This window comes from Sus scrofa, chromosome 6 (genome assembly GCF_054392235.1).
Source record: "Sus scrofa isolate SSC_HxYL_T2T_F1_AM1 chromosome 6, Sscrofa_HxYL_maternal_Yorkshire_Landrace_v2.0, whole genome shotgun sequence".
Taxonomy (NCBI): domain Eukaryota; kingdom Metazoa; phylum Chordata; class Mammalia; order Artiodactyla; family Suidae; genus Sus; species Sus scrofa.
Window position 1 is genome coordinate 170,764,654 of NC_139388.1, and position 24,176 is coordinate 170,788,829.

Here is a 24,176-nt window from a genome sequence, read left to right on the forward strand (position 1 = left end):
CTTGAACAATAGCTTACCTTTGTATAGAATTCTAGGTTAGAAATAATATTCTCTCAGAATTTTTTGTCCCAGGACCAAACAGGTAGACAAACTTCCTTGACGGCTCCCTGTGCTATAGGTTAGATTCTTTTCTTCCAAAGTTCACCCTTGCACTGAAGTCCCATTTAGGCAGGGTCTCAGTTCAAACACCCTGCTTTTACACCAGCTTCAAGCTGTTCTTTTGCCCTAGTGCAACACTTAAAACCCCAGTTAGGGCAGCCAAGGTTTCGATTGGTTTTCATTTCCTTCTTCAGTTGTGACACTTGGCGTTTTCCTATACTTTCTCATAAGTTTGAATACATTTGTAGTAAACTTTTTGTTACTGTCTTATCCAAAATTTTTAGGTTTTGGGGAACAGTTTTGGGGTTCCTAATCCACCAGTTTTCTAACACCAAAGCCTCCTTGCTGAACAGTTAATATGCATTATTTCATTTAACCCTCCAACTGCACTCTGAGGTAGATGCTACTTTTTTACCCCCATTTTACAGATGAGAAAAGTAGGACTCAGAGAGGCTGAATAACTTGCCTAAAGTTCAGGTGGAAAGAGAGACTGCACGAGGTGCCAGCATCTCAGTAGGTGCCTTGCGTGATCAAGGGATTAACAGGATAATGTCTGCGAGGTCCAGTCAGGTGGCACGTTATCTCAGTGGAAACTGAATTTTTATTGGAGAGCGCAGTGGCAGAGTGGGGTAGGGAAGTGGTGGTTAGGAGAGTACTCTGCGCCCTCTAGAGGACTATCAGGAAACTGTACGCAAATATGCTTATTGAAGGGGAACGCTTCATGAATACACTTTATGATAAATAGAGTCTTATAGAAAGAACAGGAATTTGTGGGGTGGGGTGATGGAGAGGGATAGATATTCCTAGTGCAAAGATGCTAGAATAGCTCCAGAAGAAAAAAAAAACATGAAGATGTTGGTAGATTTTGTTGAAGAACTACTACAGAGCTGAATGATCATTATACAACTACAGATGTGATAAATTCCTTTGAGTAATAAAAAAAAAAAAAGCTGAGATATGAGGGGATATGCTTGGCTCCAAATTGTGTGATTTAAGCATATATGTTTAAAATCTATACCCAAGTCTATAATTTTTTGAGATATGTTTAAAAAGGAAAGGTAATGATTAAATAACTTAATTGGTAGTCTTTTTTCTCTCTGGGATTATATGCATTTAAGATTAATTTGATCTTTCTAAAAAAATGTTGAACAATTGGGGAGAGAACAGAAGAGCAGATGAAAATGAAATTGAGAAGCAACAGCGACCTGCTTTGCAATAACAGCTGATTATTCACACAAGGTCTTGCTCTATAGCCAGCTGAGCACTTTGGAGGATAGGTAAATTTGCTAAAGTTTTATAAATGAGTACATTTGAGAAATTAATTAATACTTTAGAACTTTACTTTCTGTTCTTGGAGACTACTCTGAAATAGGGAGATAAGAAGTTCCCATCATGGTGAATCCAACTAGGAACCATGAGGTTGCAGGTTCCATCCCTGGCCCCCATCAGTGGGTTAAGGATCCGGCGTTGCCGTGAGCTGTGGTGTAGGCTGCAGACGAGGCTCGGATCCAGTGTTGCTGTGGCTGTGGTGTAGGCTGGCAGCAACAGCTCCAATTAGACCCCTGACCTGGGAACCTTCATATGCCGCAGGTGCGGCCCTAAAAAGACAAAAGACAAAAAAAAATAAAATAACATAGGGAGATAATTTGTTAGCCAGATATGAGGATGTTAATTTTATTTTCTTTGGGGTTACTTAGAGCATTTGCTCTGAAGATCGCAAAAGAGACCTTTCATATTTATTGTGTGGCCTGTGGGTTTCTGATCCCTACAGCCATCTTGAAAGGTAGATGGGGGGAGAGTTCCCGTCATGACTCAATGGAAACGAATCTGACTAGCGTCCATGAGTACGCATGTTCGATCCCTGGCCTTGCTCAGTGGGTTAAGGGATCCAGTGTTGCTGTGAGCTGTGGTGTAGGCCAGCAGCTGTAGCTCGGATTGGACCCCTAGACTGGGAACCTCCGTATGCTGCAGGTGTGGCCCTAAAAACTAAAAAAAAAAAAGAAAGAAAGAAAGGTAGATGTTATTATTTTATTTTGCAGTTGAGAAACTGGATACTCAGAGAGCTTAAGTAATCTGCCCTATATCACACACCTGGTGAGATGCTGAGCCAGAGCTAGAACCCAGTCCTGGATTTTGAGATGCATTGTGCGTCTCACATACCTGTGCTTTTTTCCCTGTTATCCTGTTGCCTCCACAGGACAAGGATCAGTAGTCCTTACAGTCTGCTCCAACCCTAGACCCTTGGCTTTAGAACAGGTTTAGTTGGTTTGGTATTTCCAAAATGATGTTTTCTTCTTTTTGGGGGCCTGTGGGATTGGTAGTTTTTCTATATGGAACTGCTTTAAAGTATACAGTTCAGTGGGGGTTTTTTTGTTTGTTTGTTTGTTTGTCTTTTGAGGGCCACACCCCCGGCATATGGAGGTTCCCAAGCTAGGGGTCGAATCGGCCTACACCACAGCCACAGCAACTTGGGATCTGAGCTGCGTCTGCAACCTACACCATAGTTCATGGCAGCACCGGATCTTTAACCCACTGAGCAAGGCTGGGGATCGAACCCACAACCTCATGGTTCCTAGTCAGATTCGTTTCCACTGTGCCATGTTGGGAACTCCAGTTCTGTGGTTCTTAATATGTATAGAACTCTTAAATATTTTTGTGTGAAACATTTAACAATTAACAAATCTCCTAACAAGACTCAAGGAACTATTGTGTCTTTGTCTTCCAAGAGTGCTGCTTTTGCTCGTTGATGGCTTTCTCTAAGTGAAGGGAGATCCAGTGTTGTAGGAAGACCTTTTACCCTGTCTAGAGCCACAGGAGCAAGAAGCCTGGCTTTTGTTGAGCAAGAAGAGCTCTTTCTCTTGTGTAGTAACTAAAGATGCCGTGTGTGATTAGCATATAAAGCAAAGCTTACTGACTCCGCTGACGTTGAGCCGGAGTCATATCTCATGCTCCTCTGATGGACGTAATTGGCCATTGGTACCATTTTTGTGCTTTAGAAACAATGCTATTATTATTCCTTAGATACATGGTTTTTTGGCAGCGCCTGCAGCATGTGGAAATTCCCAGACCAGGGATCAAACCCACACCCCAGCAGCAGCCTAAGCCACAGCGGTGACAATGCCAGGTCTTAAAACCCCTGGGCCACAGAGGAACTCCAAATACATGTTTTGAGAACAAGTTAGTGAAGTCCGTTTAAGAGGCCTCAGCAGACTAAATCTGTGGTGGAGTTCTGTAGCCTGTGTTTAATTAAAGCCCATATATTGCAAGTCTTACGGCTTCTCCTAGTTTAGAGATTGTGAAGCGAGAATTTTCTGTTTCATCTAGACAAGAATCTTCTTTTGGCCTTAGACAAGCCTCATTTACCCCCTGCCTCAGTTTCACAACCAAGAAAATAGGGATAATGATACCAACACACTAGTGAGAGATTTGGTTATTTAGATCCTTTGATGTAGAAAAAGAGCTATTGTTACATGCCTTATGAAACACCTAACATGCTGCAACAAAGAACAAGCTATGCTGATGAAATCCTCAGACCAGAGACAGCTTATTAGTAAGATTGAGCGTATGTGCTATTTTTAGATGTTCAAAAAGCTGAAGTGCAAGTTGTTTTCAGTTGAGTGTTTGATGTCTTTATCAAATGGCGAATCTCTGTCATTCTTTCCTGGAACCTTTCATTTTGCCCAGGGATTTGTTTTTGGCAGGTTTCTATCTGCTTGAAAAGAATGAGTACAGTTTGGTCAGGGGAAGATCTGAGAACTTGGCCCCAACTTGCTCGAAGACCTTTTTAAGTGGAAACTTTCTTGTGACTGCTTTGGTGGGCTGTGGTTGCCTGGGAGGGCCTCACTGTATCCCCAGTGATGTCTCCTTTGAGCTTGCTGGTGGTGTATTGAAAACCCCAGGAGTTATGACAAAAACAAGTTAAAAAGTTAGATGAGGGAATGTTTGAAGCTTCCCTCCACCCCCAGGAACTCTTGATGGAGCTTTTCTCTTGATTGTATTCATCTAGTATATGTATGCACAAGCTTGAGATGCTTTCATTTTATCCTGTTGAAACTCTGGTCTGTGGGATGGGATTTCTGCAGCCCTGTACTGCGTTCGGTAGCCAGAAAACTCACAAGCTCTGTGTGAGCTTGATTCCCTTGAGTCTCTTTCCTTCTATAGGGAAACTTTGACCGAATGATGGCTACAGGATGGGGGGAAATGTGATAGCTGGGATTGTGGTAGAAAGCCTAGGCTGTCGTCAGACTCTCTCTACCGTGCAAGTAGTGTGAGAAGCAGCCCATATGGCTTTCCAGTTTTGGAAACTCTTGGTAGGACCAGCTATCCTGGTCTGAATCAAAAGGTAACACCATAGCCTAACTACTGGAATGGCCCTATGTGTACAGTTCATGGGAAGTCAGTAAGCATTCTGTCATCATGACCCACGAGGTCATTCGAAGTAGCCTTTTTTTAGCTCTTACCTTAGGGATCATCTGCTCTCGCAGCCTTTCCCCAGCTTTCTAAGACTGGATCACCTGCCATTTTTTTCTACAATCACACAGATTTAAATTACCTGTTATATCATCATCTGCCTGCCCTAGACTGGGAGATAAGACCCATTATCTGGGAGTTCCCTTCGTGGCGCAGCGGAAACAAATCCGACTAGGAAGCTTGAGGTTGAGGGTTCAATTCCTGGCCTTGATCAGTGGGTTGGGGATCTGTCATTGCTGTGAGCTACAATGTAGGCTGGCAGCTACAGCTCTGATTAGACCCCTAGCCTGGGAACCTCCACATGCCTCGGGTGTGGTCCTAAAAAGACAAAAATTAAAAATTAAAAAAAAAAAAGAACCATGTCTGAACCTGTCATAGGGAAGAGGTTCATTATTTGTTTGTTAAATGAATGAATGATGGGGAGAGGTAAGCTCTTTGTAAAAATTCCGAACAAGCTCCTTTCTCCTTTAATATACACACAGATATTTCTGTGAGCCTGAGCATGAGTGGGTGAGTTTCAGTGGTTGTAGACCAGAGGGTTCACGACATTAGCTGCTTGGTGTTCACTTTATTTACTCTGTAAGTTCCCACCAAGCCTTAAGTTTACTGACATGGCCGGCCCTCTACCCTAAGCAGGTTATCCTAGAGGGGGATTACTTTATTTTTATTTTATTTTATTTTATTTAAGTAGTGTGACATAGTGAAAAGAATACAGACATTCACAAAAACAAGTAGACCTGGATGCTAATTCTTATTCCATCATTCACTAGCTATGTCACCTTGGATAATGAGGTTACAAGTCCTTTCCAAGCTTGCATCTAATTCATCTATAAAATATTCCTTTTTTTTTTTTTTTTTTTTTTGTCTTTTTAGAACTGTACCCACAGCACATGGAGGTTCCCAGGATAGGGGTCGAATCGGAGCTGTACCCGCTGGCCTACACCACAGGCACAGCAACTCAGAATCCAAGCTGTGTCTGTGACCTACACAACAGCTCATGGTGACACCGGATCCTCAACCCACTGAGTAAGGCCAGGGATTGAACCTGAGTCCTCATGGATGCTAGTTGGGTTCGTTAACTGCTGAGCCATAACGGGAACTCCAAAATATTCATAGTTTTCTTTCTTTCTTTTTTTTCTTTTTTTCGCTTTTTAGGACCACACCTCTGGCATGTGGAAGTTCCCAGGCTAGGGGCTGAATCAGAGCTGCAGCTGCCAGCCTACGTGCCACAGCAATGCAGGATCCAAGCTGCATCTGCGACCTGTATCACAGCTCATGGCAACGCTGGTTCTTTAACCCACTGAGTGACGCCAGGGATCGAACCCTCATCTTCATGGATAGTAGTTGGGTTCGTGACCACTGAGCCACAATGGGAACTCTCATATTTTTCTTTTATTCACAGATATGTACTGAACACCTACCATATGCCAGGCACTATTCTAGAAAAAAACCAGATAAGCAAGATCTGTGCCCTCTTGGAGCTACTCTTTAAGGAGAGAGAGAGAGAACAAACAAGGAAACAGTAACTAATTTCAGGTGAAAACAAGTGCTAAGAAGAAAAATAAAGGCAGTGGTGGAGGAAGGAGAGCTCTTGTAGTTAGGTGTTAACATTTGAGAGGAAACCCTAATGATGCGGGTTAGTGAGCCATGAGAAGGTCTTTCTTTGCAGAGAGAATAGCAAAGGCCCTGAGGTGGGAACTAGTTTAGCGTGTTTGAGAAGCAGCAAGACCAGTATGACTGTAATTAAGTAGCTGAATGGTCCTATATGAGGCCTGAGAGTTGGGTGAGGACCAGATCGTAAAGGATCTTATAGACCACAGTCAGAATTTGGAACACACGCACACACACACACACACACACGCACACACGCACACACACACACGCATGTATTACATGTGTATGTATATAAATGTATATGTATGTGTGTGTATATATGGAATATAAAGTATGACGAATGGACCTATCTACAAAACAAAAACAAATTTACAGATGCAGAGAACAGGTTCATGTTTGCCAAGGGGGAGAGGGATAGGGAGGGAGGACTTGGGAGTTTGGGATTAGCAGGTGCCAACTCGTACCTATAGGCTAGACAAACAATACGGTCCTACTGCAGAGCACAGGGAACTGTAGCCAATATTCTGGGGTAAATCAGAATGGAACAGAATACGAAAGAACATACGTATAACCGAGTTACTTTGCTGCATGCCAGACAGGAACACAAAGTTGTAAATTCAAGGTACTTCAGTAAAGCTTTTTAAAGAAAGAAAAAAGGGAATTTGGAATTTAGGTTTCGTTCTGTGTAGCGAAACCTTTGGTGGGTTTGAGTGACATCACATGATTTATGCTTTTAAAAGATTACTTGAGCTGCTTAATGGAAGATTAAACTATGTGATGGAGTTCCCCTTGTGACTCAGCGGGTTACGAACCCAACATAGTGTCTGTGAGGAGGCAGGTTCAATCCCTGGCCTCACTCAGTGGCTTAAGGAGCTGCAGTTGCCACAAGCTGCAGCATAGACCACTGTGCTGCTTTGATCCAGCCTTGCCGAGGCTGTGGTGTAGCCCGTAGCTGCAACCTGGATTTGACCTCTAGCCTGGGAACTGCCATATGCCACAAGTGTGGCCTTAGGAAACAACAAAAAAGCAAACAACCATGTGGGCCTACTGCAGAGATATTGTGAGTGCAGTTCCAGGCCACCGCAATAAGGTGAAAATTGCAATAACGTCTGTCACATAAAGCTCTTGGTTTCCCATCACATGTAAAAGTTATGTTTACACTGCACTGTGGCCCATTAAATGTGCAACAGTACTATGTTTTAAAAAACAGTATACATACCTTTATTTTTTGCTTCTGTTTTGGCTGCCCCCGTAGTATGCAGAAGTTCTGGGGCCAGGGATTGAGCAGCAGTCAAGTCACAGCAGTGACAATACCGGTTCCTTAACCCACTAGGCCACCAAGGACCTCCTACATACCTTAATTTAAAAAGTAATGTATGGAGTCCCACTGTGGTGCAGTGGGATCAGCTGCATCTCTGGAGTGCTGGGACACAGGTTCAGTCCCTGGCCTGCCTCAGTGGGTTAAGGATCCATGTTGCTTGGATCTAATCCCTAGCCTAGGAACTCCATATTCCATGGGGTGGCCAAAAGAAAAGCAAAAAAAAAAAAAAAGGAATTTATTGCAAAAAAAAAAAAAAAAAAAAAAGAGAGCTGCTAACCATCATCTGAGCCTTCGGCAAGTTGTCATCCTTCCTGGTGGAGGATCTTGCCTCAGTGTTGGCTGCTGACCAATAGAATGGTGTTTGCTGAAGGGTGAAGTGACTGTAGCAATTTTTTGAAATAAGGCAAAAAATGAAGTTTGCCACATTGATTGCCCTTCCTCTCACTAGCAAATCTCAGTAGCATGCAGCACTGCTTGGCAGCATTTTATCCACAGTAGAACTTCTTTCAAATTGGAGTCAATCCTCTCAAACCCTGCTGCTGCTTTATCAACAAAGTTTATGTAATATTCTGAATCCTTTGTTGTCATTTCAACAGTATTCAAAGCATTTCCACCAAGGGTAGATTCCATTTCCAGAAACCATTTTCTTTGCTCATTTGCAAGAAGCAACTCCTTATCCATTCAAGTTTTATCATAAGATTGCAGCAGTTTAGTCAAATCTTCAGGCTCCACTTTTTTTTTAGGCCCGTGCCTGCAGCATATGGAGGTTCCCAGGCTAGGGGTCAAATTGGAGCTACAGCTGCCGGCCACAGCCACAGCCTACACCACAGCTCACGGCAATGCTGGATCCTTAACCCACTGAGCAAGGCCAGGGATTGAACCCGCAATCTCATGGTTACTAGTTGGATTTGTTTCCACTGTGCTACAATGGGAACTCCCAGACTCCACTTCTAATTCTGGTTCTGTTCCTATTTCCATCACATCTGCAGTTAACTTTCTCCACTGAAGTCTCTCTTTTTTTTTTTTTTTGTGTGTGTGTGTTTTTGCCATTTTCTTGGGCCGCTCTCACGGCATATGGAGGTTCCCAGGCTAGGGGTCGAATCGGAGCTGTAGCCACCAGCCTACACCAGAGCCACAGCAACGCAGGATCCGAGCCGAGTCTGCAACCTACACCACAGCTCACGGCAACGCTGGATCGTTAACCCGCTGAGCAAGGGCAGGGACCGAACCCACAACCTCATGGTTCCTAGTCAGGTTCGTTAACCACTGCTCCACGACCAGAACTCCTCCACTGAAGTCTTAAACCCCTTAAAATTATCCGTGAACTTGGAATCAGTTTCTTCCAAACTCTTGTTAAATGTTGGTATTTTGACCTCTTCCCATGAATCTTGAGTGTTCTTAATGGCATCTAGAATGGTGACTCCTTCCTAGGTTTTCAGTTTTGCCTAGGTCCTTCAGAAGAATCATTGTCTGTGACAGCTTAGCCTTCCAAAATGTATTTCCTTTTTTGAAAAATTTTCATTGAAATATAGTTGATTTACAACATCGTGTTAATTTCCATGTACAGCAAAGTGATTTAATTATATATGTACACTTTTAAAAATTATTTTCTGTTATGGTTTATCATAGGACATTGAATATAGTTCTTTGCACTGTACAGTAGGATTTTGTGGTTTATCCCCTCCACGTATAGAAGCTTCCATCAGCTAACTCCAACCTTCTGTTCCATTCCTCCCCCAGCCTGCTCCCCCTGGGCAACCACAAGTCTGTTCTCTAGTGTCCATGAGTCTGTGTTTCATAGACAGGTTCATTTGTGCCATATTTTAGATTCCACACATAAGTGATATTATATGGTGTTTGTCTTTCTCTTTCTGACTTACTTCACTCAGTATGAGAATCTCTAGTTGCATCCGTGTTGCTGTGAATGGCATTGTTTTGTTCCTTTTTTATGGATTAGTAGTATTCCATTGTATCTGTGTAGCTAATCCATTCATCTATTAATGGACATTTAGGTTGTTTCCCTGCCTTGGCTGTGGTGAACAGTGCTGCAGTGAACATTGGGGTGCATGTGTCTTTTCGAATTATACTTTTGCCTGGATATATGCCCAGGAGTGGGATTCCTGGATCGTATGATAACTCTCCTTAGTTTTCTGAGAAAGCTGCATACGCTTTTCCACGGTGGCTGTACCAATTTGCATGCCCACCTACATGTCGGAGAGGGTGATCCACCTCCTCCCAGCACCTTTTAACCAGTGGTGCCTCATTGTAGGGTTTGTTTTTTTTTGGGTTTTTTTTGTTTGTTTTTTTTTGTCTTTTTAGGGCTACATATGTAGCATACGAAAAGTTCCTAGGCCAAGGGTCCAATCGGATCTGGAGCCACTGGCCTAGGCCACAGCTACAGCAATTCCAGATCCAAGCCGCGTCTGCGACCTATACTGAAGCTCACAGCAAGGCCAGGGATCGAACCGGCATGCTCATGATTACTAGTCAGGTTTGTTACCACTGAGCCACAATGGGAACTCCACCTCGTTGTTTTGATTTGCATTTCTCTAATAACTAGTGATGTTGAGCATTTTTTCATGTGCCTATTGGCCGTTTGTATTTCTTCTTTGGAGAAATGTCTATTTAGGTTTTCTGCCTATTTTTTAATTGGATTTTTTGTTGTTGTTGCATTGTATGAGCTGTTGTATATTTTGGAAATTAGGCCCTTGTTGGTCGTATCACAAACTGTATTTATTTGATTTTATTTGATTGTCTTTTTAGGGTTGCACCTATGGCATATGGAGGTTCCCAGGCTAGCGGTCAACTTGGAGCTGCAGCTGCTGGCCTACACCACAGCCACAGCAATGCCAGATCCGATCCATATCCGCAACCTACACTGCAGCTTGTGGCAACTCAGGACCCTTAATCCACTGAGCAAGGCCAGGGGTCGAACTTGCATCCTCATGGATACTAGTCATGTTCTTAACCCACAGAGCCACAATGGAAACTCTACAAAATGTAGTTCTTAAATAATAAGACTTGAAATTCAAAATGACTCATTGATCGATGAACTGCAGAATGAATGTTGCGTTAGCAGGCCTGAAAACAACACTAACCTCATCAGAGAGCTTTTGAGTGACCAGGTTCATTGTCAATGAGCAGTAATACTTTGAAATGATTTTTTTTTTTTTTTTCTGAGCAGTGGGTCTCAACAGTTGGCTTAAAATATTTTGTAACCCATGCTGTAAACAGATGTGCTGTCATCCAGGGATTGTTGTTTCATGTGTAGAGCACAGGTAGAGGAGAGTCAACACTTAAGGACCCTAGATTTTCGGAGTGGTAAATGAGCCTTGGCTTCCCCTTAAAGCTGCACTAGCCCCTAGCAAGAGTCAGCCTGCCCTTTGAAGCTTTGAAGCAGGCATTGACTTCTCTCTAACTATGAAAGTCCTACCTGGCATCTTCCTCCAACGTAGGCTGTTTCATCTACGTGGAAAATCTGTTGTTTCGTGTAGCCACCTTCATTAATTCTCTTAGCTAGATCTTCTGGTTACCTTGCTGCTTTGCCTTGTAACTTTGTGTTATGGGCACAGCTTATTTGCTAAAACTTCGTGAACAAACACTTACTAGCTTCACACGTTTCTTCTGCAGCTTCCTCACCTCTCTCAGCCTTCACAGAATTAAAGAGAGTTAAGGCCTTACTCTGGATTAGCCTTTTTTTAGCTTTTTTTTTTTTTTCTTAGATTTTTAGGGGCACACCTGATGCATAGGAAAGTTCCCAGGCTAGTGGTCAAATCAGAGCTGTAGCTGCCGGCCTACACTACAGCCACAGCAACACCAGATCTGAGCCAAGGCTTCGACCTACACCACAGCTCATGGCAACACTGGATCCTTAACCCACTGAGCAAGGCCAGGGATCAAACCCACATCTTTACGAATCCTAGTCCCAGTCGTTAACTGCTGAGCCATGGTGGGAAGGCCTGCATTCTTTTTTCAGTCCCCTTTTCTCTAAGGTACATGCCCTCTCCCCACTGCCAGCTGGGGTTAGGCTTTCCTGGCCCAAATAGCCTCTATTTTACTCTCCTCAGCCATCTGCCACAGTGGGGCTTGTTCGGTGGCTAAGTCGCACAGAGTTGCAAAGGGGGATGGTTCAAATTTTAACTCCTACCCTCCCAGCTTTCTACCCGTATCAGTTTCTGAGCTTTTTGGGATGTCTGTTGTGAATTGAGTTGGTTCTTAGTTTTCCTAGGACTGACTTAGGAGGTTTTTTTTTTTTTTTTTCTAATGTCTCTCTTGTTTTTTCCCTTTTTTGTGTGTGCATTTATGCCCATTTTAAAAATCCTATTACTGTTATTTCATTGATGTTTTGGGAAACATAAACGTCTTTACTTAAAACTTTCATAAAAAAAAAAAAAAAAAAAGAGTTCCCGTCGTGGCGCAGTGGTTAACGAATCCGACTAGGAACCATGAGATTGCGGGTTCGATCCCTGCCCTTGCTCAGTGGGTTGACGATCCGGCGTTGCCGTGAGCTGTGGTGTAGGTCGCAGACGTGGCTCGGATCCCGCGTTGCTGTGGCTCTGGCGTAGGCCAGCGGCTACAGCTCCGATTCGACCCCTAGCCTGGGAACCTCCATATGCCGCGGGAGCAGCCCAAGAAATAGCAAAAAAAAAAAAAAAAAAAACTTTCATAATCTCTAAAGAAAGAGAAAAGGTGGCAAGGGAGTTCCATGGCCGACTCTAACAAGGACGGGTGGGTCGTTTTTGTCTCTGTCATGCGCTTCATGCCATCAGCTGAGGTAAAGGAGCGAGAGAAAAGGCCTGGAAATCATCATGAGTAAGGAGCTTACCTACTCCAGCTCTGGGCCCTGTGGCTGGAGGACGGTATGAAGGACAGAAAAACGTCCTAAACAGTTCCTTTGGTGCTTTTATTTTTTACTTTTATTTATTTATTTTTTTTTATTTTTAAAAAAATTTTAGGGAGTTCCCGTCGTGGCACAGTGGTTAACGAATCCGACTAGGAACAATGAAGTTGCAGGTTCAATCCCTAGCCTTGCTCAGTGGGTTAAGGATCCAGCGTTGCCATGAGCGGTGGTATAGGTTGCAGACATAGCTCAGATCCTGCGTTGCTGTGGCTTCTGCGTTGCTGTGGCTCCGATTAGACCCCTAGCTTGGGAACCTCCATATGCTTCTGGTGCAGCCCTAAAAAAGGCAAAAAGAAAAAAGAAAAAAATTTTTAGGGCCACACCCATGCCATATAGATGTTCCCAGGCTAGGGGTCAAATCAGAGCTATAGCTGCCGGCCTACACCACAGCCACAGCCACAGATAGCAATGCAGGATCCAAGCCTCATCTGCAACCTACACCATAGCTCACAGCAGTGCCGGATCCTTAACCCAGTGAGTGAGGCCAGGGATCAAACCCGCATCCTCATGGATACTGGTTGGGTTTATAACTTGCTGAACCAAAAAGGGAACTCCAAGATGTATTGATTTTTTATTGAAGTATAATTGACTTAAAATATATTGGCTTCAGGTGTACAGCATAATAATTTGATATTTTTACACATTACAAAATAATCACCACAGATTTAATCATTTCAGTAAAAGCTAAGTCTTAAAATCATACTCCTTTACAATTTTAAAGTATCATATGTAAGTTATTTTGAAATATAACTTGCCTTTAGTTTTTCATCAATTATAATTTAGGTTTTTTTTTCATTTTTTAAAGTTTTATTGAAGTATAATTGATTTACAATGTTTTGATAATTTCTACTGGTCAATAAATTAATTCAGTCGTACATTGATATAGTTTTAAATAGTAAGATGCCTGACCAAATTTAAATGTAACATGAGTATATATAAAGAAGATATAGATTCAGGGAGTTCCCGTCGTGGCGCAGTGGAAACGAATCCGACTAGGAACCATGAGGTTGTCGGTTCGATCCCTGGCCTCACTCAGTGGGTTAAGGATCCAGCGTTGCCGTGAGCTGTAGTGTAGGTCAAACACACGGCTTGGATCTGGCGTTGCTGTGGCTCTGGTGTAAGCTGGCAGCTACAGCTCTGATTAGACCCCTAGCCTGGGAACCTCCATATACTGTGGTCCTAAAAAACAAAAACAAACAAAAAAGAAGATATAGATTCATTCAGTGCCAGCACTGTTGTTAAGGTGGGGGGGCGGTGGGTAGGGGTGTGTGTGTGTTTGGGAGGCAATGTGACGGCAAAGGGGTGGATCACATAGTGTATCTGAGCCTTTTTTTTTTTGTCTATAAAGTATATTTGACTATATTGATATTTTAGAATTACATGAGAATTAAGTATGTGTAAGAGCTTTGTAAACAGTAAAATGCTGTCCAATTTTAAGTTACTTATTTTTGCCATGAGCTTAAAGACAGCCTTAGAGAACCAGGTGAACTGATGGTAGCGGGTAGAGTGTAACCAGTTTCCAAGCTAGAATCTTTACGGACTGGAATTCTGAAAGTATGTGATTCGGAGTTCCTGTTGTGGTTCAGCAGGTGGTATCCATGAGGATGTGAGTTTGATCCCTGGCCTTGCTCAGCGGGTTAAGGATCCATCGTCGCCACAAGGTGCAGTGTTGTGTCACAGATGCAGCTTGGATCTGGTGCGCTGTGGCTGTGGCTTAGGCCAGCAACTGCAGCTCCAGTTCGACCCCTAGCCCTCGTTGCTGTGAGCTGGGGCATAGGCCGGCAGCAGCAGCTCCCATTGGACCTCTAGCCTGGGAACCTCCATATGCCACAGGAGTGGCCCTAGAAGACACAAAAAGACAAAAACTAAAACTGTCAATCTAACATATCAGCTGTGCCATCCAGGCCAGTGGCATCCGATTTCCTTCCTTTTAGACATCCTCTGCCTTTTCTTCTTTGGAGGCAGCAGGTTTGTTCCCTACCTCATTGCTTTAGGGGGCTGCCAGGTTACCTCTGATCCTTGACCTAACTCCGAATAGTCACAGTCTCTGCAAAGGGCACTCCGCTGTCAGAATGTGTGCTGGTTCTAAACATCTAAAACTGGATGTTTTAATCTTTGAGTCAGGATAAACAAGGAGAAGGAGGTAACAGGGGGAGTGCCAACATTTACTGATGCTTTTGTTTGCCAGTAGCAGGTTGAACTCCAGGGGTACAAAGATGAAAGAGCTCCTTATGAAGCCGAAAGTCTAGATGGGGCAAAATGTAATCCAACTTAGTGATTTAAGGTCAGTAATGGGTCAGAAGAGACTTCGTCTCTAGAGGAGATAATGTATTGGCCCTGCCCCTTCTCGTTGTGACGAGACCTTCAGTCTTGATGGATGGCTGTGTTTCGGGTGGGAAGAAAGAACAGGGAATGTGCATTCTTGGCAGTTTATTCTGGCGAATTAGCGTTACCCATGCAGAGGGAAGTGTGGGAGAGAAAACTGGACTAGGTAGGTGGGGTCATACTCTGAAGACCCAAAGCTAAGGAATTTGAACTCAGTTCTACACAGCAATGATCTCCAAAATGGGGTGTTTTCAAAGCCGGGGGTGTGCAAGATGGAATCTCAGAGGAAATATTAGAATCTCTAGTTCTTTCTATTTTATCTCTTCTTTTAAAAGTATCTCTTTTTGTATATGTTATGTAGGAGGAACATATTATATTATTTGTAATGATTAATATATTTTTAAATAAAATTTTAAGTGGGAATAAGTGGATAAGTGCTTCTCATTTTCTCATTTGTTTGGAGAACACTTTTAGGGTGTCTTTGGGCAGAGAAATTAAATAAGCAGTGAAAATTGGAATATGGATTAGAATACGGGAAAACTGGTGTGAGAGAGCAGTTAAGAGACTGGAAAAGTACTTTGAAGCCTGGACTAAGGCAGTGCAGTGTAGCTAAAAGAGGAGGAGTTGGGACCAGTGAGATGAGGGGAAGGAGAGCTGGGCAGGAGAGGACTTCAGCCCTAGACTGTGGCCAGCTTTCTGACTTCAGATCCTAGATGCGGGTGGCACTATTAAGCTAAGGAACATAGGAAGGCTATGTAGTTCTAAGCCAAAGGATTATCGCATTTCTTAGGCACATTCTGAGTTGATCATTCCTTCCTGGACCTACTGGCCCAACCTGAGTAAAAAAGTGGCAGTTGGCCCTTTGCCGAGCATTTTGGGGACTGAAGACGAGTCATCTTTTCCAAGCATTTTCAACCAAAACCGAGCATAGTGAAGTCTCCATTACAATTAGCCACTGGTATTTATGAAGGCCCTAAGCTACTCTTAGGAGTTGGTTTGGGATTGGACCACATGAGAAAGTGTGAATTTTGACCATTCACAGTCACTAAGTGGCTGAATTCATTCGTCCTGGATGGGCAGGCGTGGAATGCAGGGTGGTCATTTGGATCAGAGCCATTGTTCGTGGAGGTGCTGAGTGGGTAAGAGCGTGGTAGCTCCCTTGCCCTGACAGTTCTTCTCCGGGGGAGTGAGTGTGTTTTTCTGTCTCCTTGCCGTAGGGCATTGTTTGCCAGATTGTGTTATTTATAACAGTCTGTCTTGGAACAGCTGCCAGGAAAAGAAAAGAGGCCGTTCCCAGTAGCTCTCCCTGCCGCCCGCCCCACCATCACCACCACACACACACATCCGGTTTTGGGTTTTTCCTTCTCCTTTTACTTAGTGGTTTTGGCTCGATTGAAAATGTTCTTCTAATGACAGATTTCTGGGCTTTGCCATGGCTTGGTAATTGAGTTTTCTAAGCTTTGTTTGTTTGCTTTAGCCAAGACTAGCTGGCGGCAGTTTGAGCTTTGAATTCCTGGGTGTCTTCATTTTTGTCCCAAATACTAAAATTCCATCTTCCACTTTCCCTTGAAGACCTTGTATGTTCCCCTTGGTCAAAAACACACACATGTGCTGTCCTTTAGGGCTGTGCTTTTGGCTCTTGACGTGGCTCTGGTTCCTCTAGGGGAGCAGGCTTGGGATAAGCCCACCGAGGACTGTTAGACCACTGAGTGGGGAGGTCCGTGGAGATGCCAGCTGGTCTCTACAGAGGAGGCGGCACACTGTGGTGTTAGGCAAGAACTGGTGGCCCGAGACACAAGGCGGCTCAGAGTTGGTGTGTCCCAGGAACTTTCAAGTTAATCGCATCTCAGATACACGGTTGCTTCACAGTCCACGCAGTCTGTTTATGCATGTTTGTGGTCACACGTGATCAGAAGTCCTTCTGACTCTTAACAGTTTTTCCTCTCCCTCTCTCTCTGGGCTCCAGTTAGTAGAGCATTTGCATTTCTAGAATGGGAACGCGTTAGAATAGAAATAAAAACAGTAGTCATTTCTCTTCTTACTAGTACAGCTTTTATTAAAATGCAAAGGAACATAGTATTATGAAGATGTAAGGATGATTCGTTCTCCTCTTAGACTTTTGTTTCTTCTTCCAGGATTTCCAGCTTTGGAAACAAACTGCACTGAGCAGTCAGCAAAGACTTTGCTTTGGAAGTGGCTTTGCAAAGAGGATGGGACTGTGTTTGGTCTCAGTGAGAGTGGTGCATTCTCTGGGAACAGAGGCCGGAAGAGGGCTGTCAGCACAGCACCTCCATCTGCATCCCGGGCCCTGCCCTTTCAGACGGAAGCCTTTCTTTTCACACTGAGAACAGATGGCAGCCAGACACTGGGGGGAGAGCTCTGTTCCTTGTGCTCTTTGGGGATTTTGCATTCAGCTTAGCAAAAAGTCATCTAAAAGCAAAGAGAAAAATGAGGCTGCACACTGTTCACGATTATGCAGGACTTGTTTGGCATTCACTATGCTGACAGATTTATTTTTGCAGATAATGAATGATGACAGCATTTATTTTCCGAGACAGCATTGTCACCACTTCAGAGGCATCTGCATTGGGGTCATTTTCTTCACTTTGGAGTACACTTAATAATTCAGTTTACTGTGGAACAGTCAGCTTGTAAAAATCAGTCATCTTATTAGGGAAACTTAGAAAAACAGAAAGAAAGTTTTTTTCTTTTTTTCTTCAACAAACTGTCATTTTCATTATAATGAAATGGGGCAACATGTGTATGGCTGTAGTGCCGTGTCTTTAGTAATTGTGCATGCTTCCTGGACACTAAGCACTGTTGAAAGACGTACAATTCTGCAGGCTGTTTCTTCCTTAGCTTCATGTATGTGGGCTCATTTGTTAATGTTTGATTGTTCCTAGATGGTGAGTTGCAAGCTTAGGAATTTTTTTTCCTAAAAAGATGTTTATAGGAACTTTTTTTTTTTTTTTTAGCTCAGTTAAGATCCAGAAAGAGTTAAGAGAGCCTTAACCTTTTAGAAGAGTAGGGGGGGAAAAAATCCAAATTTCAACTTCTTAAACTTAGCAGACCTTCAGATGGAATTATTTAGGCTATAAATAATGAGTTATATGTAGAAAAAGAAATGGTGGTTCTGATACAAATTCTTTATTTAGAATAAAAAATTTCAGGCAGTAAGATAAGGCATTCCGATGGTTGAGTCTCACCTTCCGAGCAGATGTGATTCTTTACTTTTCTAGAATGCGAGGTGAAATTATCCATTTTCTCACCCAAAGCAGGAATCTTTTTTTCTTTTCTTTTCTTTTTTTTTTTTTTTTTTTGTCTTTTTGCTATTTCTTGGGCCACTCCTTCGGCATATGGAGGTTCCCAGGCTAGGGGTGGAATCGGAGCTGTAGCCACCAGCCTATGCCAGAGCCACAGCAACTCGGGATCCGAGCCGTGTCTGCAACCTACACCACAGCTCACGGCAATGCCAGATCGTTAACCCACTGAGCAAGGGCAGGGACCGAACCCGCAACTTCATGGTACCTAGTCGGATTCGTTAACCACTGCGCCACGACGGGAACTCCCCAAAGCAGGAATCTTGATTTTAAATTAAAATCTTAGAAAAAATTGGAGCCAGTTAACAAAAATTTCCATGTAGGGAGTTCCCCTTGTGGCTCAGTGGAAATGAATCCACCTAGTATCCATGAGGATGACAGTTTGATCCATGGCCTCGCTCAGTAGGTTAAGGATCCAGCATTGCTGTGAACTGTGGTGTAGGTCACAGACGCGGCTCAGATCTGGCATTGCTGTGGCTGTGGCGTAGGCCAGAAGCTGTAGCTTTGATTCAGCCCTTAGCCTGGGAACTTCCATATGCCGCAGATATGGTGTGGCCCTTAAAAAAAAAATTTCCATGTAGATGTTCACTTTATTCTTAAATCTTGAATATTTTAGTCCAGTGTTTTTCAGGCTTTTTAAAATAGTAGAACCTATACTGTTACAAGGGTTAAATGAGTGTTTTTATACTTACTTGAAGTTGTATTATAATTGTTTATTAGCTAGACTGATTTCCCAAAAAAGAGGCACGTTATAATATATTCATCCTTTTATTTCCTATTCCTAATATTATAGCAAAGAGACTGCTTTAAAGTAAGGTATTTTGTGCTCACTTTGGCAGCACATTTATTAAAATTGGAACGATAGAAGATGACCCCTGTGCAAGGATAACATGCACATTTGTGAAGTGTTCCATATTTTTTGTAAATCATCTATAATTTTTTTTTTTTTTTGGTCTTTTTAGGGCCGCACCCATGGCATATGAAGGTTCCCAGGCTAGGGGTCCAATCAGAGCTGTAGCCACTGGCCTACGCCAGAGCCGCAGCAACTCAGGATCCAAGCTGCGTCTGCGACCTACACCACAGCTCACGGCAACACCAGATCCTTAACCCACTGAGCAAGGCCAGGGACCGAACCCGCAACCTCATGGTTCCTAGTCAGATTTGTTTCCGCTGCATCCCGATGGGATTGCCATATACTTTAATTTTTAAAAAATTTTTAAATAAAATGTTTCATAACCATATTGAATCATCAAATGATGCAGAAGTGCTTTTTGAACTGTAAAGAGATGTATAAAAATTTAAGATCATTAATTCCATAGTCATAAAAATAGACAGTGTGGTGGTTTTCCTACTCTGGTCCTTAGAGCCCAAGATTCCAGAGGTGCCTCAGAGACCGCAGGAAGGCACACACAAGGGGGAGGTAGGAAATCCCAGACCCTCCCCAACAGGTTCACTGAGAACAACCCCATTCATTTTACCTGTTCTGCTGCTATAGAAACGGGTTGAGGAGTTCTCCTGTGGCACAGTGGGTTAAAGACCTGGCATGGTCACTGCAGCAGCTCAGGTTACTGCTGTGGTGCAGGTTCAGTTCCTGGCCCTGGAACCTTCCACATGCTGTGAGCATGGCTAAAAAAAGAAAAAAAAAGGTCTGAGGACAAGTGTGCAGTTGGTGTGCTTCTCAGGTACTGTAAGTTTATCCTGGGTTGGTTTGTGTGACCCATGGTCCTTTGTGATACTGACTTTCTCCCTTCTCCATTTCACAGACAGATGTTTTGGTCCTGAGTTGTGATCTGATAACAGATGTTGCCTTACATGAGGTTGTGGACCTGTTTAGAGCTCATGATGCGACCCTCGCCATGTTAATGAGAAAAGGCCAAGACGGCTTGGAATCAGTTCCAGGTCAAAAGGGGAAAAAAAAAGCAGGTAAGGAGACTCATTTGTTTGTTGGAAGTTTTGTTTGTTTGTTTGTTTGTTTGATGGCCATACCCACGACACATGGAAGCTCTCGGGCCAGGGATTGAAACCAAGCCACAGCTGTGACCTATATGGCACTTAAGGCAATGCCAGACCCTTTATACACCACTACACCAGGCCAGGGATCGAACCCATGCCTCCACAAGGACCCAGCCCACTGCAGTCAGATTCTTAACCTGCTGCACCCCAGCAGGAACTCCTGTCGAGCTTTTATAATGATTATTATCAGGAGTTCCTGTTGTGGCTCAGTGGTAGGGAACTGACTTGTGTCCATGAGGGTTCGACCCCTGGCCTCACTCAGTGGGTTGAGGATCTGGTGTTGCTGCAAGCTGCAGATTGGGTTGCAGATGTGGCTCTGGTGTTGCCGTGGCTGTGGCATAGGCTTGTAGCTGTAGCTCCAGTTTGACCCTTGGTGATTTGACCCCTGGCCTGGGAACTTCCATGTGCCACAAATGCAGTCATAAAAATAAAAAAACAAAATAAAACAAACAAAAAATTTAAACTCTGATTGCAAATTAAGTTAGATATCTTTAAGCAATTAAAATTACCATTACAAATCTAATATGTTTGGTTCTTTTGACTATTCCAATCACCGTGAATATCCAATAAACAAAAGTTCCCAGGCTAGGGGTCGAATCAGAGCTGCAGCTGCTGGCCACAGCCGCAGCAGCAAGCATCCGAGCCACGTCTGTGACTTTCTTTGCAACGATGGTTTGTTACAGGATATGGGATATAGGTCCCTGTGCTATATAGTAGGACCATGCTGTTTATCCATCCTATATGTAATAGTTTGCATATGCGAATCCCAAACTCCCGGTCCATTCCTCTCCCTCCCGCCTCCCCCTTGGCAACCCCAACTCTGTTTTCTATGAGTTTTTCGGTTTTATAGATAAGTTCATTTGTGTCATATTTTAGATTCCACCTATATGTGATATTGTATGGGATCTGTCTTTCTCTTTCTGACGTACGTCACACAGTGTGATAAAATCTAGGTCCACCCATGTTGCTACAAATGGCATTATTTCATTCTTTTTTATGGCTGAGTAGTACTCCATTGCATATATTTATATACCACAGCTTCTTTATCCATTCATCTGTTCATAGACATTTTGATTGTCTTCATGTCTTGGCTATGATAAATAGTGCTGCCGTGAATGTTGGGGTGCGTGTAGCTTTTGGAATTACAGTTTTGTCTGGATATATGTTGAGGGGTGGGATTGCTGGACTGTATGGCAACTCTATTTTTAGTTTTTTGAGGAATCTCTATACTCTTTTCCATAGTGGCTGCACCAATTTACGTTTCCCCGACAGTATAGGAAGGTTCTCTTCTCTCTACATGCTCTCCGGTAATTACTGTTTGTGGACTTTTTTTGACCATGCCCACGGCCTTCAGAAGTTCCAGGGCCAGAGATCAAACCCCTGCCACAGCACTGACAACGCAAGTTCCTTATTTCACTGTGCCACCTGCGAACTCCAGCTTGTGGACTTTTCAATGATAGCCATTTCAAGCAGCGTGAGGTGGTACCTCGCTGTAGTTTTGATTTGTACTTCTCTAATAATTAGCGATACTGAGCATCTTTTCATGTGCCTACTGGCCATCTATATGTCTTCTTTGGAGAAATTTATTGTATAGGTCACGTTTATTATATAGGTTTTAGTTTTTCCTGGAATGATGTGTTTTCCCCTTGGGGTTTTTCCCTGAAATGATGTGTTCTTTAGGTTTTGCTTAGCCAGCATTATTAACCCATGGTCCTGTCACTATATATCAGTACAGTCTGTTGAAATCATTAGAAGCTATGTATGGCTTCTTAATATCTGACTATTATTAACAGCCACCTAGGATGTTCGTTCCTAGGATTTGAGCAATGTAGTTTGTACTTGTAGCTCTTCTTTAGGGCATTAATTTATAATTTTGGATTATACCACTGAAACTTCTTTGTAGTTGCTTTTTATGTTCAAGTAATTGCTGGTGCAGATTAATCATTGGGTCTTCTTTCTGCCTTGTATTATGTATGCCTCTCATGTGGATCAATCCTTTTGTTCTTGATATAGTTTCTGCTTTTATGAGGTCTAGTTTGCTTACTCACAATTCCCTGTAGTTAGCCTTTTCTGTCTACACAGATGGAAGCAACTGTGTATCTAGACTCTATAAACACATGTATATTTTATAAATATTAAAGTTTTGTTTCTTTTTTTCTACTCCTCTACTTTTACAATTTTTATAAATCAAATACCCTATTGTAGTTACTCTTCTTGGCGTTGTAACTTTTTGGTGCATTGCATATTAGCTTTTATCTCTTAAGGATCATTATAATTGCATGGCTTTTCACAGTTTTAGTTTAAATCAATGGTAACTGTTACCTACCTACCCATTTAAAGATGTCTTGATGCTTAAATTGTCGCAACATGACTAGTTGAAGTTCCTTTAAACTGGCTCTTCTGTTCTCTTTGGTTTTTTTGTGGTGTTTTGTTTGCTTTTTAGTGCCCCACGTGCAGCATGTGGAAGTTCCCAGGCTAGGGTCAAATCCAAGCTGCAGCTACCGGCCTACACCACAGCCAAGGCATCATGGGATCCGAACCGTGTCTGTGATCTACACCACAGCTCACGGCAACGCCTGATACTTGAACCCACTAAGCAAGGCCAGGGATCCAACCCACATCCTCATGGATGCTAGTTGGGCTCTCTACCACTGAGCCACCATGGGAATGCCTCTTCTGTTCTCTTTTAAGTGTGATGTACGCTCTTAACTTGCTCTAAGCTGCAGTGAGTATGGTGGGCAGGGAGGCAGGAAGTGGTGCTGGAGAGAATACAAGGATTAGACCAAAAAATTTGAACTTTATCCCCAAAACAGTGGGGAGTTATTTGAGGAATTTTAAACAAAAGAATGTCTTAAATCAGATTTGTGTCTTAGAAAGATTTTTTTCTTCACACAAAATTTTGAACTCGGTATCTATATTTTGTCACATTTGAAGGCTAAGTTTCGCCTAAATGACTGAGTTTTAAATTCTTAACATGTAACCCTGTGCACTTCAGTAATAAGCATTTTTAAAAGAATCCTAGGGCGGTCCCTTGTTATCTGGGTTAGGGATCTGGCGTTGTCACTGCAGTGGCTCGGGTCAGTGCTGTGGTATAGGTTTGATCCTTGGCCTGGGAACTTTTACATGCTACGGCATAGCCCAAAAAACAAAAAGAATCCTAAATTTCTCAGATTGTGTACTTGGTCTGTCTCTGGGCTGCTTTTATGTTGAATAGTCTGGATCTCTTAGGTCCAAGTTTCCCAGATGTTGTTCTTACTGGCTTATTGGAGAATGGCTCACGCTATAGACGTTTCAGGAGCCATCTTTCTCCCAATCGCCACGTTCTTCCCAGAAGATTTGTAAGAGCTAGAGATGCTTAGGAGGGCAAGATCAAATTTATGTTTGGATTTTTTGCGCCTTTTTTCCCTGCTGCAAGCTTTGTACGTAATGTTCTCTCCCAGAAATGCTCTGCGCCCTCTTCCCCACAACACATGCACTCGAAATCCAGCCCCCTCTTCACATTATTGGCTGAGAGGGGCCTTCCCTGACCCTCTAACGTGGAATTACAGCCCCTCGTTTGCCCACATATGGCAGCCTTACTCTCTCCTCTCCCAGACTGTAAGTTCCTTGAGAGCAGGGGTCATGTCTGTTCTGCTTCCTTCATCCCCATCATCTGGCTCAGTTACGGCCCGTGACGAGCAGTCAGTAGATGCTACTGAGTGGTTGAGGGGCCTGCCTATAAAGGCAGCTCTTATTGCCCCCCGGTAGGAGAAAGTAAACTCAAGCTTTAGCTGTCCAAATCCTGCAGATGTACGTCTGAGCTGTATTGGTTTCATGAGTGAGTGTCGGAGGAGGCCGAGCTGATGATGATGTCAGTGACACCTGTTTATTCAGCACCCTGACGCTACGTTGCCTACTAATATGTGTTTAGAAGTGTTTTCTAGATTTTTAAAGTTAAACAGCTGCTGCTGAAGCATGGTTGTTATAAATCCTAGGTTTTAGAGTTCCGACTGTGTGGGCACTTCAGTGCTCAAAAACCGAGTAAAACCCAACACTGTAAATCAACTATACGTCAGTAAAAAAATAAAATAAGGTGTCCCTGTTGTGGATCAGCGGATGATCAGCCTGACTGTAA

At 43.2% G+C, this 24,176-nt stretch overlaps 1 protein-coding gene and 1 pseudogene across 9 annotated transcripts in view; both read left to right on the forward strand.

Annotated features, from left to right (window-relative positions):
- Positions 1-24,176, forward strand: part of EIF2B3 (eukaryotic translation initiation factor 2B subunit gamma) — a 135,143-nt gene that overhangs the window by 27,433 nt on the left and 83,534 nt on the right. For all 9 annotated transcript variants that reach the window (XR_014808496.1, XR_014808497.1, XR_014808500.1 and 6 more), the window contains one exon: positions 19,813-19,972. Coding sequence is in view for 4 of the 9 variants with exons in the window: in XM_021096758.2 (XP_020952417.2) it covers positions 19,813-19,972 (160 nt within the window). In the remaining 5 variants the exon portion in view is untranslated. The remainder of the gene's footprint in view (positions 1-19,812; positions 19,973-24,176) is intronic.
- On the forward strand, positions 18,873-18,969 carry LOC146403010 (U6 spliceosomal RNA; annotated as a pseudogene).